We start from the raw sequence: 18,170 nt of genomic DNA, 5'->3' as shown, positions 1-18,170 counted from the left end.
CTTTCAGAAGCAGCCAACCACTGAGCTTAGAGTCCCTTCCCTTCATGGCCCCTGCCTGGCGCCTGGTTCTCCTCTGGTTCTCCTCCTCGCTCCCTGGCTCTGGCTCTAGCTTGCTCTCCCGCTTCTCTTTCCTTCCTGGCCCGCCTGTCGGCTTCTGATTTAATCATTCATCATCCTAATAGTTTATTTTTATTTGTTGCCAGAGACTGGCTTTGTAGAGTACCGAATATTTGAAGGAGAGGGGACCCCTTTCTAGCCATCAGCCCTAATACTACTCTTTTTATTTTTCTATACATTAAAAACAATTCTGCATTTGTTTCCTTCCCAACTGTGTCTAACAGTTTACACATCCAGTGATTGGATTCGGCACTCAATTAGGAAGAAACAGATGTTTAGGAAGAAAGTATAAAAAAGAAACCTGAAAGGTGAGGGGGAGGGAGGGCGGATGAATGATTAAGCAAGTTTAGAAATTCCCGGTGCCTTGAACCCCGGGCATCACTAACGAGCTGCTGCCCCGGGCCGCGGCGGAGGAGCGGCCAGGGCGGCGCGGGGCGAGGTTGTGCAACAAAGCTCTGGCGAGGAGAGCTCCCAGCAGGCACCGCTCCGCGCCGCCCTCCGCCCGCGCTCCAGGTTTCCCGGCAGGCACCCTCGCCCCGCCCCCGGCCTGTTTCCTCCCCCTCCCCCGCAAGTCGGCAGGCAGCGGAGGGGAGGGCGTGGGGGTGTCTTCCAGCCTCACTGGTCTGACGGCCCTTTCCTGTGGAGCCACAGCCGCGTGGGCCCCCGTGGCCATTTTCCCTTAACTGGCAGGCCCCTGGGCCCTTTCTCTGCGGCCTTTGGCGGGGAGCTCGGGCAGCCGCCTGTGTAGCTTTCTGCAAGCCAGAAAACTGGCACCTAGCTAGGCGGTGCCAAGCACACTGTCAAACATGGTTTTGTAAAGTTTCTGCTGACACAGCCTAACAGTTAAACGAAACACCCCAGCTGGATTGACGAAGGCAAAAAACGTTTTTCCTGTGCCATTTCTAGCCACAGTTCTACCCTAAATTGCTTCATTTGCCCCCTAACCTCCCGTGTGGCTTGCCAAAATCTGCGTGTTTTTATTTCCCTACTTCCTTTGGTGCATCTCTCTTTTCACTCCTCCTCCCCTGCCCCCAAAGAAATACCACCACCCAACTTCCAGGGCTGGACTCGTTTTGCGCAATTACAAGTGCCTGGTGGTGGAAAAGCACAGAAAGAGCTGGGGAGGAAGGACGCAGGGTCGGAGCAGAGGCCAGGCCTCTAAGCGTCGGGTGGGGCTGGCTCTTGTGGGCGGGGGCGGTGGGGGCGGGGCCGCAGAGCCGGGGCGAGGCCGGAGTGCAGGGGCGGGGTGGGAGCTCAGAGCCCTGGCCACCAAACAGGGTGTGTCACGTGCCCGCGGGCGGGAGGCGGGGCCTGCGGGCGGGGGCGGGGTCGGAGCAGGGCCCGGCGGCCGAACGCTGGGTGGGACCAGCACCTCTGGGCGAGGGGCGGGACCTGCTGTCTGGGGCGAGGCCCGAGTTCAAGAACCCAGTGGACAAAAATAGGGCGGGGTCAGCGAGGGAGGGGCGGGGTTGCAGCGTAGGGGTGGGGTCAGCTCAGAGCCGAGGATCCAAATGCAGGGCGGGGCCCCGGGCTGGAGGGCGAGGGGCGGGGTCGGCAGGCAGGTGGAGCCTAAAACCGAACCCTGCAAGAACTCCGTTGGGCGAGAGCGTTGGGCTCAACTGCCGGGAGCCAGGCTGACCTAGTCTGTGGCTGCTTGAACAGCCATTTGTGTAGTAATCTGGAGCGAAGTACGCTCTCATCAACCTTCCTTGGCGGGAAAACCTGCACACAGCGTTCTTTAAAAAGCTGAGAAAAGTCTAAGTTTGTTAAATTTTGTCTCCTGTGTTTTCCTTTCTTAATTAAACGGTAACAAATCATTTCGGAATATTGCCTTTCTGCTTTTCAGCCTTTCTCTGGTGAAGACTCAGGCATCATTCATTAGATCGTCTCATTGGTCACTTTCTGCATAAGTTTTAAGTAGAATGTTGCATTCTGGACACCTTTGACGACATTTTCAGCTAAGCTGGATGACACATAAAACTGTAGTAGATTAATTAAGACATGCATTTAATCCAACTAGTAGTAAGCAATTATGGCCACTTGGTTTGTAAACTTCTTTTATTCCACTCAGTGGAGTATATAATTTTTAAAGTCTGTTTACTCTGTTGATACCACTTACATAAGTAGCTTGGTAGTAGCTTACATAAGTAGCTTTGGTAGTGGGAACATTAGTTCCCACTATATTTGGTAGTGGGAGTTCTTACTCTCTATCATACTCAAATTAACTGAAAATTAATCAAAGGAAACCTCCTTTAAAATGGAATCCAGAGGCTAGTGGGGGAGCTCTCCTGCCCACCACTTCTGATCAGCTGCAGACCCAGTAGGGAAAGAGACGCCTTGCAAATCCGTCCTGCTCTAGCTAAGACTTCACTATCCCGGGGTGAAGAAGGTTTTCTTCTCCCACAGCAACAGCTTAGCCAGTGAGAGACTCCTAACTCAGTGAGAAGCCACTATACTTTCAACAGTTTACTACAGGAGACTTTTTGTTTAAAGCCCTCCCCTCTTCCTGCTTTTCTTTTATAAAAGAATGTTCCTCTCCTTTGTTCTAGGGAGTCACCTATGGTTTTGCCATAGCTTGCTTGTCCTGACTTGGAGTTCTCTGCTATTGCTTTTCTTTTCTTTCTTTCTTTCTTTCTTTCTTTCTTTCTTTCTTTCTTTCTTTCTTTTTTTTTTTTTTAAGATTTTATTTATTTATTTATTTGAGAGGGAGAGCATGTGAGCACGGACACAAGGGAGGGTGCAGAGGGGAGAAAGAATCCCTAGCTCAAAGAGGAGCCCATGCGGGATGGATCTCAGGACCCCAAGATCATGAACCCCTTGGAAATCAAGAGTCAGCTGCTCAATCCAGTGAGCCACCCAGGGGCCCCAGCGCCAGTTCTCTGCTATTTCCATTACCTTTTGCTGTAAAATAACTGGCAGTTTTATTTTTAAGGTTAACACAGTTTCATTTGGGGACTCTTGAATTTTAAGTTGATGATTTATTATGAGAATATATTTTGAGTTCTAGTCTGCTTCTACATCAATATTGATAAACTAAGAAATGAGTGTTCAGGAGATTGTAAGAGAAATGGCTTTCAGTAGTTCTGAATATTAACGTTGTCTGTTTGCTTTTGTGTCATAAAGTTACAATGTTTGTGGTACAGATGAATATGCATGGTATTTTCACTTGTGTATACAAGCAGGAGTTTAATTTAAAAAAATAGATTATATCAGGGACATTTCTAACCTTGATCAAGTTGTTGCTCACTTATGACACTTGCCAGTTCGGTTTTAAATTAAATTAAATCCAGAATTCTTTGACTGTTTTGTTACAAGAGGGGAGTCATATACCTGGATATGATGTTGTAATCCCCACGCCTCCTCACATCACAGTGAGTAGGGAGAGGGAATGCCCTGTTAGGGTAAACCCTGTTTGGGGGCCATCTGTAGGGTAAGTTTAGCCGCACTTTTTAAGTATTGGGCTACAGTCTTGTGTAATAAGTTAAATTGATTAAGGTGTGTGTTTGAGATTGACAGTGTTTACCTCCTCAGCTTTGTGAATATTGAATTAATGGAAAGGCTTAATTTTCTGTATATCTTGGAAATGATACGTAAAATTGGAAAAGAAAAAAGTACAAACTTTCACATAAGCTGGTGGAATTTGAAAACAGTACAACATTGACTGAGTCAAAAACAATATCATCTGTCATCCTCCCACGTATTCTGCAGTTAATTGACACTCCCCCCAACTTCATTGGTGAAAATACATCTTAAATTATAGGTACATCAAGCTTTACTTAGGATTTACCATTCTAATGTTACCTGGAAAGTCTTGGCTTTTAAAAATCCTAACCCAATTAAGTGTTAGCACAGAGGCATGCCTATTTGGACAGTCTTTTATGCCCATTCTCCTCAAGAGCACAGTTTCTGTTTGCTGTAGGCATTTGCCTGGTTTACGGCAAAATTTTAAAGTTAAATTTCGCCCACCTAATATCCTAGTGAGTATGAGAGTCCTGTATCCACCCTCCCCAGGGCTCTCAAGGGGACACTTGAAGTAAATAATTTAAGTGAGATTTCAAGCAAATGTCTGATTTGACTAGTTTTGCATTCAGATTATAGATAGGGCTAAAATACACATATGCAGACGTGCACATGCGTGCGTATACACACGTGTTAACAAGAGGTAGTTAGCTGAGAGGTTATTGTTTTTACTTTTAACTTTTACCCATTTCCTCTTTTTTGAAATTCGGAATTTGTGTTAATCATCATCGGTCACAGCGCTCCCAGTTTAAAAGAGTAAAATATGGTGTTGGGCTCACATTTCATATCAGTAGTTTTCTCTGCCTGTGGAGGGTTGTCACTGAACTCAGGTGGAAAAATTTGTTTTATATTTTATTTAAACTGTACTTTGCTTCGTAGAAGTTCCTTTCTGTGGCCCTTTGACTAGGAACAGAATGATAACGCAGTTAAACTGTTTCAGCAGCTGAGGTAGTGTTCATCCCGAACACTGCTGGAGAGATTTGATCCAAGATCTTCCTGTTCTTATGCTTTTAATTATTAGTAGCTGGGATTTTCCATGTCCAGACCAGGGTTTCTTCACCTGGTACCGTTGACATTTTGGGCCCGATAATCCATTGTTGTAAAGAGGCTATCCTGTGCATTGATTGTAATATTTACTCACCAGATACCAGGAGCAAACCCCACCCCAGTTCTGATGACCAAAAATACCTCTGGACATTGTCAGATATCCCCTAGATTGAGGTGAGAGAGGGCACACAAAATTGTTTCTGGTTGAGAACCTCTCGTCTAGACAAAACTTAAATTCATTGGAAATCCTTGGCCAAAACTGTTTATAAACTTTTGGTAAAACATGACACAAATGAATGAAACACGTGACATAAATGAAACTAGCTAAGTAACTAGTTTCTTTTCAAGTTTGGTTGTACATTGTTTATTTCAGAAACCTCGTTTTTGTTTAAAAAGCTGTGAAGAATTTGTATGAACAAAACAAAGTCTATTTAATAAAAAATGTTGAAAGAACCTACTGATCGTAGATGTTTCACACATTAAAAATTCAGCTTTTCAACCTTCAGACGGTATTTCCAGCTTTTGCTACTTTTTAAGTAGACAATAGGTTCATGGTGTAAGTTCAGTAACTCTCCTGGAGTTATTGGGGCTGACTTACCAAACAAATGTAAATATGTGGTCCTTTAAGTGTTTCTTGAGATTTCAGTTTTAAAAATTGAACTTCAAGATTTCTGAGCTAAAAGCAAAGGTACGATTATGAGGAGGGAAGTATCATGCTTCACATCTGAAGGTTGTATAATATTTTCTTGTCTGAACCTGTACGTACTACTTTAGCTTTAGTGTTGACTGCAGTTTTGATTTTAAGTTAATTTGCTGGTTTCCATGTTGGAGTTCAAATTTATAGGCCATTGTATGGAATAACAATATATTTTTATTAGATACATGATTCCTTTCTAACTGCAAAAAACAACCTGTAGTTGTTTCTACCTGAGGAAAAAATTTCAAAAACCCCAAACTCCCCACCCCCAAAGAAAAAATCTGGCAATTACCAAATCATGCAGATATTTCTAGAAATTATCCACTGAAAATTTCAATTCTGTGATCTAGAACACTTTTATTAAAATAAACCAAAACAAAAAGGGGAACTATACAATGAAAACCAAAGGTGTTTTGAGGATGAGAAACTATGGAATATTATTTCAATTTTTATCTGTATATTTGGAAAAGGTAACATTTTCTGAGTACTATGGATTACTACATTGTGAAATGCAAAACAAGATAACATGTAAAAAAAGTATTCTTATAGAATCTGAAAATAGTTGTAATAGAACATTTTTATTAACCCAAAAAGTTTCCCTTGCCCCTTTGTTCTCAGGCCCTCCCTCCATCATACCCAGCTCCAGGCAACCACTGTTCTGTTTTCTTTCCCTGTAAATTTGCCTTTTCTAAAATGTTACAGAAATGAAATCATACAGTAGATAACCTTTTGAATCCAGCCTCTTTTATTTAGCATAATGCTTTTGAGATTCATTCGTGTTCAGTTAGTTTCTTTTTATTGGTGAGTAGTTTTTCATTGTGTGCATGTGGTCCGTAGTTTTGTTTGTCAGTTCACTAATTGATAGACATTTGCATTGCTTGCAGTTTTTGATAGTTATGGAAAAGCCTCCATAAAGATTCTCATGTGAGCTTTCATGTGAACATGTTTTCCTTTCTCTTGGGTAAACACCTAGAAGTGGGATTTCTGGATCACGTGGTAAGCTTACTTTTACCTTCTCTGCCAAACTCTTTGCCAAAGTGGCTCTCTTTTTAAAAATCAGTCTTCATGTTTGAATCCCATGTTTCTTTATAAATTACTTTGGTTTTTTTTTGACCATATAGTACTGCTATCTATGGTGGAATCAAAGAATTCTTCCTCGGTAATTTCTTCTTCAGGGGAGCACTGTAATCACATCACTAGTATTATAGAAAGTGACTTTACTCTTTCATGTCAGGACATGCTTCTTGACAGGAGGCGGCTTTTCTTAATAAAGCAGTTACAGATGAGTGTCACAGGTGTGGTGCCCTCCTTCTCTTCGGGCCAGTCTTTGGTCCACGGCTGTGCCGATTCAGCTTTCTGCTGTTGCTTCCGGTGTGACCTGAGTATCACGTGTCCTCAGAGGAGTGTTCGTAAAGTTCTCCCTGACTTTTTTCTGTAGTAAAATGTCCATCTCTTAAATTATCAATATTTTTTGACTGTTGAAGACTCAACATTCTTTAGAGATGAGGCCTTTATGTTCATTGTAGAAGATTACTATTGAACCATTTTGAACTCAAAAAGGTATTAAAATGAACCCAATAGCAAACATTTTCACACAACCAATACCTATTTTTGAAGGCTTCCTCTTTTTCTTGTACAGTTTTTGTGTGTGTGTGTTTAAGAAGATATATTTGTTTTAGAGAGAGGAAGGGGGGGCAGAGTTGAATAGTGGTCTGCTGACAGTTACTTGCCTTGAAAACTTCAACTTTTTTTTTTCTTAATTTGCCCCTTCCAGAACTTCCTGTACTAGCCTCAGTTTCCTTCACATACTTACACTCTTGGCTTCAAAGTTTTGTTCTTGTTGCCCTCAGTAGATAAGGCTGTCTTAAACAGCTCCTGTGAGGGGACAAAGGAGGTGACATGATTAGTGGGGGGCCAGTTAAGCCTAGCTTGTTTGGATGAATACCGCTTGACGGAACTATGAAAAGAATTGAAAGGTGGTTGACTTCCCTAGAGTCGTCTTTCTTAGTTTTACAGTTACAAGCTTACCTAATTAAATCAGTAGATTCTTCAAAATTAGTCCCATCCAAAATAAGAGTAAGATTTAAAGCAAAAGGTAAAGTTTTGTGGTGAAATTTAAGTATAACTAACCTTATGTTCTTCTTCCTCTCTTTACTAAGTTGCCTCTCTGTTCCAACTTGATTCGCAAGATGGCCCTAAACAACTTAATTTAAACTTTAAAAGGCCTGAAAGATACAGGGTAATAAAAGTATGATTGTTACCGCTATTCCAGTATTTTAAAAACCAGTGAATTTTAGTAGAAGTATTTTACGGTAAAAGAAAAGTTTTTTACATCTGCTTTTTTTTTTTTTTTTTTTTTTTTTTTTTTTTTTTTAACCATGCAAACCCTGGTAAGAGAGTTGGGGGGGCCGGGACATGTAACAGTGGAAAGGGTAGCAGAAAAAGAAACCAGTGACATGTAATCAAATTAATAATGTCTAAACAGCTGTTTGGGGCAGCAATAGAGGTTTAATTTGTTGATCTAAAAATATTTTTGTTTTTAAAACACCTTTTCATTCTAATCTAATCACTTTAAATCATCTTTGTTGCACTCCCTACCCTTAGATACACTGAGACACTTGCCCATGGCCTTTATCTGTCGGTCTGCACAGCCTATCTGTAGGACGTCTTTTGCATACTGATTTTATAATAACGTTCAACTTGCTTTTCTGAGCCAACCTTAATGGTGGGTAGGATTGGGAAAGGGGGTTAAGTATGGTAAATAGTAGTTTAGCAAAGTTTTCAGTTTTATTATCGTAGTAGGTTTATCTAGTTATATATTTTTTTAGGATTTTATTTATTTATTTGAGAGAGCCAGAGAGAGAGCCAGAAATAGAGCATGAGCAGGGGGGAGAGGGAGAAGCAGGCTCCCGGCCAAGCAGGGAGCCTGATGTGGGACTTGATCCCAGGATGCTGGGATCATGACTTGAGCCAAGGGCAGATGCTTAACCGACTGAGCCATCCAGGCGCCCCTCTAGTTATTTTTAAAATAAAAAATTTTCCTCATTATAAAATGTATTTAAAATTAGGGAAAAAAAGTTTGTATTGTTCGCTTGTTTTTAGAGCATTTGAATTTATCAAACTGTAGTGTAATAAGTTTATACAGTGTAGTAAATGTGATACATTTTTTAATATCAATTTATATATGTATGGATCGATACTTGGGTCAACCAGGGAGGTGTTGCTTAAAATGGTGTTGAATTATGACAGTTCACAATGAATATGATACAGTGGGAGATGAGATAATAGAATTATTTCAACTTTTATGAAGTTAGTTTCGAAAAGTTTTTAGCATTTGGGCTATCTGGACACCTATAGCTTTTATATATTCCTTCAGCAAACTTCCTAGAAATTATGAATAAATACAGAAAATCTTTGTGGGTTTTTTTGGGTTTTTTTTGAGAGAGAGAGAAGGGGTATGCATCGCAAGTTGGTGGGGACGGGCAGAGGGGGGAGGGAGAGAGAGAGAATCTTAAGCAGGCTCCATGCCTAGCACAGAGCCCAATACAGGGCTCAGTCTCACAACCCTGAGATCATGACCTGAGCCAAAATCAAGAGTTGGACACCTAACCGACTGAGCCATCCAGGTGCCCTAATAAGTGTAGAAAATCTTAATAAGAAATAGATGTTAAGGGGCGCCTGGGTGGCTCAGTCGTTGAGCGTCTGCCTTCGGCTCAGGGCGTGATCCCAGAGACTTGGGATCGAGCCCCGCATCAGGCTCCTCCACTGGGAGCCTGCCTCTTCCTCTCCCACTCCCCCTGCTTGTGTTCCCTTTCTCACTGGCTGTCTCTCTCTCTGTCAAATAGATGAATAAAATCTTTAAAAAAAAAAAAAAAGAAATAGATGTTAACTTGAAGTATACAGATAAGGCACTCACATAGAAATGATAATGTAATGAATAGTGTTTTACCATACATGTGTTTTCTACTTTAATAAAATATGATTTCTAGGAAGATCTAAGGGTGATTATGAAAGCATTGCTTTTATTGGAAGTATGATCTGTTTTCAAGTTTTGTTTACAAATTTACGTTATTTGTATACACATGTTGTATTAGGAAAGCTAAATGAAATCATGAATAGATACACTGATCTATATTTTTCATGATTCCATAGCCCGTACTTCTTGATCAACACTGGAAGTATAGAATTGATTAACTTTTATACATGTGATGTTTTTTAGGTATAACATTCTGAATGTCCCCAGATCTACACATATGTTGGTCATGTAACTGATGCGGGGATACTTGAGCTCCTATTGCAGTTCGTATCAGGGAGAGCATCTCTGGAGTGGGTGTGGTACGGTGACCGTTAAGCCTGCCAAGTGCCGGTGTTCTTCAGTGGAATTCATGCCTGTCCGTGTCCTTCACAGTGACGAGCTGCTGCCTGGGCAGGGCGTCCTTAACCACCTGCTGTATTGTGGTCAACCAGCCTCAACGCAGAGCTGAAAGTTACTTTTAAATTTGGAAAGATTGTGAGCTGTATGTGGTCTTTGTAAAATATTTACTGTAGTCATTTCTTGGTACAGTACAATGGTAAGAGAATCATTACATTTTAATTCAGGAATAGGGAGAAAAGAGTCTCACCTTTGAGGGACAGCCTCCATGGCCATCAATTTTTTTTTAAAAAAAGCATAATTTTTAAAGGAATTTAAAATTTACTCTTGCTTAGAGAGACAAATGCATCAAATACTATGTATCATTATTAAATATAGTAAAACTGTTTTTTTTTAAATAACACTAGTATGTAATGCAAGGATGCATACCATCAGCCAAATGGCACATACAGAAGACTTCACTGTACGTAGTTTATTAGCTGAGCATGTTTTAAATCTTGTTCTATATACACGTATGACGTAGTGAGCTATGTCAAATTTGGATTCATAACATATTTGTATTTTGATGGTGTTATAGTTTTCAACCCATTCACATGTATGTATTTATTCCTTCAACAGTATTTATTTATTTATTTATTTATTTATTTATTTATTTATTTTAAAGATTTTATTTATTTATTTGACAGAGATAGAGACAGCCAGCGAGAGAGGGAACACAAGCAGGGGGAGTGGGAGAGGAAGAAGCAGGCTCATAGCGGAGGAGCCTGTTGTGGGGCTCGATCCCATAACACCGGGATCACGCCCTGAGCCGAAGGCAGACGCTTAACGGCTGTGCCACCCAGGCGCCCCAACAGTACTTATTTAAAAAACAAAAACAAAAACCCACTTACTTATTGAGTTTCTATTCTGTGTCAGGCATTCTTTAGGTAAAAAACACAATGGTGAATGAGATAGTAAGGTCCCTGCTTTTGTGAAGTTCACATTTCAGGGATGAACAATCAAATTTCAGGTGGTTATACAGGAGAGGAAAGGGGCTTTCTGAGGACACAAACTTTAAACCAAGGCGGGAGTGATGTGAAGGGAACCAGAAATGGGAAGATCTGGTACAGAGAGTTCCAGGAGGAGGGAGCAGCAAGCACAAAGGCCCTGAGGTACGAAAGGGCCATTTTGAGGAATGGAAAGGAAGCCGGTGTAGCGGAAACATTGTGCATGGAGGGTCAGTGGTAGGATTGGAGATCAGTGAGGCAAGCCGGTACCCCACTGTTCAGGTGCTGGTGGACCACAGTAAAGAATTCAGACAGAATTTATGCTCTTGGAACATTTCAAAAAGGGAGCAGAGTTGGAGGAGGCCTTGGTATCTAGATATGTAAGAGCTTTTAGAATTGCCTTTACCACCATGGTGTTCTTGCCTGGAACCCTGCCAGTAGATGTGTGACACTTAGCGTTCCCTGAGGTCGAGTCATACAGTGTGTTAGTTAGCTGTGGCTGTGGTACAGACCAGCCCATAACTTAGTGCTTGGGACAGCCACCATTTATTCAGCTCGCTGTCCTCCAGTTGGACAAGGTTTGGTCTGAGCCTGAGTTGTTCTGGTTTCTGCTGGGCTCATTCTTCCTTCAGTCAGCTCCTGATCGGCTAAGTGGCTCTCCTTCTTGGACTTGACTGGCTCTTGGTTCGGGTGATGTGGTAACAGAACCATTATGTGCCTTATCCTCCAACCGGCTCGTCTGCGCTTGTTCGCATGGTAGCTGGTTGACTTTCAAGGGAGCGCTTAGAGGAAGTAGGCGTTGCCTTTCGAGTCGTACTTAGACTTGGAGGTGGTACAGTGTGATTCTGTAGCTGCATTCTCTTGATCCAAGCAAATCACATGTCCAGCCCAGCTTAAAGGGGTAGAGAAATAGATTCCACCTTTTCGTGGAAGGGGCTGTAAACTCACACTGCATAGTGTTGGCTGTTTTTACACACTCCTGTTTCACACTCAAGGCCTTTTTTTCTCTGAGCCATCATGAGTTTGTGATTGCTTTGTGAATCTCAAGTGAAGGTATCCTCACTCAGTTAGAGAACCTAATTAGAAGAAAGAGTGTGACCCTAATGGTGACAACTTTTGTTTTAAATTTAATAGCCTAGGATATGGAGACACAGCTAACATCCTAGTATAGAAGATTACGTGAGCATAACACTTGTAGTCAAAAGCATAATTATAACATATCCACTGTTTGTCTTGAAATCATATTACACTGTATTTAGCATAATAGAAATGCTCTTTGGTTGCAGAGATGAAATTCAGCATTGCTGTTAATATTTACTGGTCCCCTAACTAGCGATAGGTTTTTAGTTAATTTTAAATACAGAGTGGTGGTTCTGCTCAGCAACATTTAGCAGTAGAAGGCATCATCGTGTGTTCTCTTACCAGCTAACCAAACACTGAGCAGTTTCAGCAAGCTGTGTCCTTGAGTTGTCATGTGGCCTGTTCATGCTAATAAGGAGAATGAGGAGAATTAATAAGAGAAGAATGCTGGCAGGGTTTTGCATGGTTTTTTTTTAAACGTTCATTTTTTTCAGTGAATTACAAAACGTAAGAAAATAATGAAAAATAATAGTAGTAATAAACAAGCAGTAATAATAAAAAGACAAAACAACTTTCTTGCTTGCTAAAATAAAACTTTGCAACCCTGTGTTAGCTGCTGTGTGGCTGGGAATGCGAGGGAGAGAGGTGGGGAGGGCCAAGGAGGGGCTTGTCCTGCAGTTTAAATTGTCATAAATCCAGGGCCATGGTTTTAGAGAGCAATTTATTTATTAACGTCTGCTTCTCCTGAACGGTGTATTGCTCCTTCTGGCCGAACCAAAGCAGACACGGCAATCTTTGTAAGTAGGACAGTGTTTTCATTGCTCGAACACCAATCTAGGCAAAAATTATTTTTTTCAAGAGCATCTGAATTCTCAGTGATTTACTTGTGGACTGATACTGTGACTGCAAATTCTGTCAGGTTCTTGTTGACTTTTATCAGTCTCCTCCCCTCACCTCCCATCTCCCATCTCCCTTTAGGTTGAAGACCTCGCAGGTAATTCTGCTTTTCCTGTCCCTACCTGGAATTGGAGGCAAAATTTGTATCATTTTAATGTTTAACTACGGTAAAGATGTGCCATATCTGATCACTGGAGAAAATAGTGGATCATGCTGCACCATAGTTATTCAAATGGAAAATTAAAACTGAGTCACCTCTTTCCCTTGTTATTTCAAAATAAATTATAGATGGATCAAATATTTAAATGTAAAAAATGAAAGTCAAACATATTAAAAGAAAACATGAATGAATATGTAAAAAAATCCTGGAGTGGGGAAGACATTTTTCCACATAGCACATATTCTAGAAGGCATGAAGGAAGAAAATGGATAGATGTGAATATTCGTAATGTCCAACTCCGTTTTTAGTCCTACTTTTAAAATTTAACATGTTTATAAGCATTTTCTTATGTTATGAAAGACCATGAACAGTGAGTTTTTTATGATTATGTAACGGTTTATCCAATGAAATATCATATTTTATTTAACCATCCCCTATGATGTACATTTTTTTCTAATTTGTCATTATTTTTCAAATAATGGCATAGTACACATAGTTTCGAATTTATAAACAGTTGATCACAAATTAGATCATAAAGAGAGATTTCTCTAGCAAATAGATTATGACATTTTCTTACATTTCTGTGATTGTTATTGACATTGGACATTTTTATGTTATTGGCTTATTTTGTTAACTACTTTTAATTGGACAAGAAACACATGCACATGGTGAAAAAAATTCTAATCACTGTAAGACAATATACAATGAATAATAAGTTCTCTCCCTTGAGGTAAGCACTGATGTGTCTCCTGCATAGCTTTCCAGAAATGGTCCAAGTTACATCAAGCATATAACCCACCCCCACTTTTACAAAAAATACAGATGTCAGTTTACTGTGCACACTTCTCTGATTCTTTTCACTTAATGTAATATCATAGAAATCTTATCTGCGCACATAGATTTACCTCCTTTTTAACAGTAGTATAGTATTCTATTGCTTGGCTGCATGAGAATTTATGAAACACTCCCTTGTTGACAGTCATGTGGTTGGAGGATGTTTCCAGCTTTTTACTGTTACAGACAACTCTGGTAAACAATTTAGTAAATATTTTTGCACTTGGATATCAGTAGAATAATTGGCTTAACACTTAATCATGTGCATATACTTTTTTATGGATACTGCTAAATTGCACGTTATTCCAGCGTATGTTCTCATAAGGAGTGCAAAGCTACGGTGTGATTTCCCACACCCTTATCGATATTGTAATTATGAGCATTTTAATGTTGGCTCTCTGTAGTAAGAAAATAGAATAATGTTAGGGGTTTGGATTTGCATCCCTTTAATTACGAATAAGATTCTTCATATACGATTATAAATCATCACTGTCAGTTTACTTTTTGTGACAGTGTGATCCTGACTTTAGGAAACAATGTTTTTCATTAAAATGGACATACTTTGGCATAGTTTTATTTTAATGGAAGCGCTCCTGGATATTAGTTTTCTGTGCTTTAGAGGTGAAAGTAAAAAGGACTTCAAACGTGATTCAAGAAAGGAAAGTCCAACCAATTTCACTTCCAAATTCGTGAATTCACGTTTTCCCGATTTTCTTGATGGAATGATTGGAGATTAAAGTGGTTTGCTTTGATTTTGATGGAGGTCGGGCTTAGTAGGCTACATGGGAGAGAGAGAAGCCACCGGAAGGTTTTGTGCGGAGCAGAGTGTGAGGACTGTCAGTGGCTGCTGAACTTCCTGGGGATTTTCAAAGTTCTCTACAGACGGAATCCCTTTACGCACTGGTGTTGTAAAGTGTTGACAGTAGTGTCCTTTGAAATAACAGGATGGAATGGAAAGGCCCTTCCTTCTCTTGGACTTGGGAAGCCTCTGCTTTGCTAGCCTGCTCACATCCCTCCACACCTTGTAGCCCATGATCCCTGACAAGTTCTCTCCCGGTGATGCCGGTGGTGTTTCTCATCAGGGTACTCTGTCTTTGCAGTGTTACAGCCTCTGTGTGGAGACGAGAGCATTGGGTATCGTGTCCAAGTTTTACATCGCATAAAACCTGTGACCTTTTTTCCGGGTGGTTTTTATAATACTGCCAGTTTTAAATCTCCCTAAACTGAAGATTAAAAAGAAAAATGACACTGTGAATAATCTCATCTGGTCATTTCCGAATATGAATTTATTTTCTAATTGAATGTTTAAGTACATTTCATTCAGGTATTCATACAATTCCTTGCATCCAGGAAGTCTTTGTTAATGAGTCAGGTCAATGTAAACCGTCAGCATTCTCTCTTCCCAGTGTATTACTAAATCTTTCCACTGAGATGTACTAATTTTTTCCAGTTGTACATTCCTGTTTTAACTTTGTATTGTGACTACTTTATGGCGAAATTAAATTTGATGATAATGGTTGGTTAGTAACTATAAAATCCCACCAGATAAACACAAATCTACTTCTAATATATATATATACACACACACACATATAAGAATTACAGGTGTTTTAAGCTTGTGAAATATAAAATACTGATTTTCTTTTTTAAAAGATTTAAGTTGATGACGAAAGGAAAAAAGCTCAGCTGATCTCTGCTGATAACATGTTAAGTTTAATGACTGCTACCTGAAAATTATATGGGAAGGTTGAAATACTCCCTTACTCCCACTAGAGGGGGATTCCTTCCAACTTAGGTAAAAATGCTCTTAGATCCAACATGAAAACCTTTATATGACATTGATCTTTGTTTTTTATTAAATTGAAATTAATTTAGTGTTTTTAAAATCAGCTGTTTTTTGTTGGTATTGAAATATAAAGTCTTTCAGAAATGGAAAATATAAAGGAAAATATAAAATATAGTACAGTAGAACTGGAGTGCATATGTATTTAAACCATAGTGTTTTTGAATAAAACAAAATACACTTTTTAAGTTGGTCTGATTAAATTGGTTAATACTTAGGAATTGCAAACCTCTTCAGCCTTCCTAGAGATAGAATTTGGGGTGGAGGATGAGGCTGACCTTTTGATATCCGCCTCCTTCCTCCAGTCTCCAAGGCCTGCCTTTATCTCTGTCTGCTGACATAGCCACATGGACAGTTCCTAAATTCCACTTGAAAGCTTTGGTTTTGCTATTATCTCAAGTTGTCAAATATATTGAAGCCATGTCTTTAAATAGATTTCTATTTGTTAATGAATTTTCTTGCTACTTTGACTTTTTATAATATGTTAAGCAAACACAGAACTCACTTGGGGATGGTTTTTGCAGATTGAAACTTCTAATATATTTTAAAAATAATTGTATGTATATTAAAATATCATATCAAAAGGGTGAATGTACCTAACATTAATATATGCAGATATGATCTATGTATATAAGAGTAAATGTCATATAGTGTTTACAGTACTTAAGATTCAACGAATTTATTGTTTGTCCTTTGCCTTTAACTAAAGTCTTCAGTGTTGATTAGAGGTTTTAATGTAAAAATATTTGAGGTTAGTAATCTAGTGTTGTGAAAGACAGGACTTAGGAAATTCAAACATATGTAAATTGCCAATAAATGTTGCTTCCTCCCCCCTTCTCCCCCCACTTAAACAAAGTAATAAGATCTTGCTTCTAAATCTAACAATTAGCTTTGGAAATCAAAGTGCAAACAGACATGCTGTCAGTGAATCTTATAATGATTTTGTACTATAGTTGATCCAACATTTCACATTTGGTATCAGCAGCATATGGTTTTCATCAAAATGAGGCTGGTCATCTTCCCAATACCTAATCATGCGTTTCTCTTGCTTTATGCCCCAGTCTCTGTCAGGTACCAGGTGGTGGGGAAGCCTTGCTTTCAGCCAAGCAGTTGGAGAATACAGTTTCTTGCTCATTTCTTTTTTGACCCCTTTACTTTTGTACTGGATGACAGTCTTATTGAAATGATCTTCCTTTCTGTATTTCCTTCCCTCAAGGGAAGAATCCAATTTTGTTTTATAGCAAGATACATCCGATAGGCCCGTGTGCCTTCTCCTTAAACGCCTGCCACAGAGGCCTAATTTTGAAAGGCTGAAAACTCACAGCGTAGCCAGCAAGTCTGATATTATTGCTCTACCCCCACTGTCCTCTGCAGCCGCTTAAAAATATTCATATTCTGTTGCCTTCTTTCCTTGCTCTTTTCCGTCATATATTGGGACTTTGTAGTAGTCAAAGTTAAAAGCTTTACACACCAGACTGAATAATTATGTTTAAAAAACAGTAATTATCAATACACGTCTTGTTCCATGCAGCTTTTTAAATTCATGTTAATGAGCTCTGTCTTCTCATGCACAAGACTGACAGGCAATTTTGAAGTTTTGCCATCATTTCACAACTTGTTGCTTAGACCCTGCCTGCCTTTTACTGAGTATTGCTTTCAGGCACTCTTGCTCTGCAACATTCCAGAGACTCAGGACTACCCACTCTGATGGGAGCAGGACAAGAAATTACTAGCAGCTTCATAAGCATGATGAAATTGCTTTACGAAGCATAACTTTCCCCTCGCTGTCAGTAAAAGATCAAAAAGTATATTCAATATCTTGTGCTTTAACTGAGAAAGGTGCTTCTTCTGATTTCTAGATCATTTTGAGGAACTTATACCACCACTTCGACATGATGGCAAATACATTAATCTGATAGGGGCTCGCCCTGTTTTAAATCTGGAACCCAGGGCAATGACCTGTGTTTACCCCCAATCAGTTCTTGAAGAGAATCCCAGATCTCTCTTTCTTGACGCCTGACGTAAATTGAACACCAGTTTTCTCCAAACTCTTAGTTCCAGGCCATGCCTGTGCTCGGGTGTCTGTGGCTAGACTCAAAGAACGTTTTTGAGAGTGCCTAAATTATTTTTTCCTTATGATTTCAGGTTGAAGTCTTGGCCTCGGAGGATACCGCCTTTGGACTCAAGGTGTGTAGTCTGATGTAGCTTACTGGGTAGGTTTCATCAGCTCCCCTAAGTGGATCGGAAGCCTCCACAGATAGGAGTCGTTTTTATTATCAAATTCAGAGGTTCTAGAAATCTTCCAGAGTTTAAGATTTCCCCGCTATTGTGATTAAGATTAGACTATGGTAGTATTTTCTTTACCTCCTTTCTTCGTTGTCGGGAATATAAGAAATAGGTCAGAAAACCAAGAGTTCCATTTAGTAGTAACTGACATTTAAATTTGGATTAGCTATGAGACAGGATTTACGCAATGGCTCCCAGTCTGGGGGGGCATTGCAGCACCACCGCTGAGTGTTATCGGGGTGCTATTTTGGTTTGCCAGTCTGCTTTCATTAATCCATTCATTCATTATCCGTGCTTCAAATGTTTATTGAACCCCTATGTTCCAGTCACAA

At 40.0% G+C, this 18,170-nt stretch overlaps 1 protein-coding gene across 12 annotated transcripts in view; it reads left to right on the top strand.

The window, feature by feature from the left end:
- The window catches only part of ARID1B (AT-rich interaction domain 1B), a 429,634-nt gene that overhangs the window by 236,460 nt on the left and 175,004 nt on the right, over nucleotides 1–18,170 (top strand). For 9 of the 12 annotated variants that reach the window (XM_057310926.1, XM_057310927.1, XM_057310925.1 and 6 more), the window contains one exon: nucleotides 17,698–17,739. The exons of the other annotated variants lie outside the window; for them this stretch is intronic. In XM_057310926.1, the coding sequence (XP_057166909.1) occupies nucleotides 17,698–17,739 (42 nt within the window). The remainder of the gene's footprint in view (nucleotides 1–17,697; nucleotides 17,740–18,170) is intronic. 12 annotated transcript variants of the gene reach the window in all.

The sequence above is a fragment of the Ursus arctos genome, unplaced genomic scaffold, assembly GCF_023065955.2.
Source record: "Ursus arctos isolate Adak ecotype North America unplaced genomic scaffold, UrsArc2.0 scaffold_13, whole genome shotgun sequence".
NCBI classification, from domain to species: domain Eukaryota; kingdom Metazoa; phylum Chordata; class Mammalia; order Carnivora; family Ursidae; genus Ursus; species Ursus arctos.
Note: the sequence above shows the minus strand (reverse complement) of the source record. Positions and strands in the feature narration are given on the sequence as shown.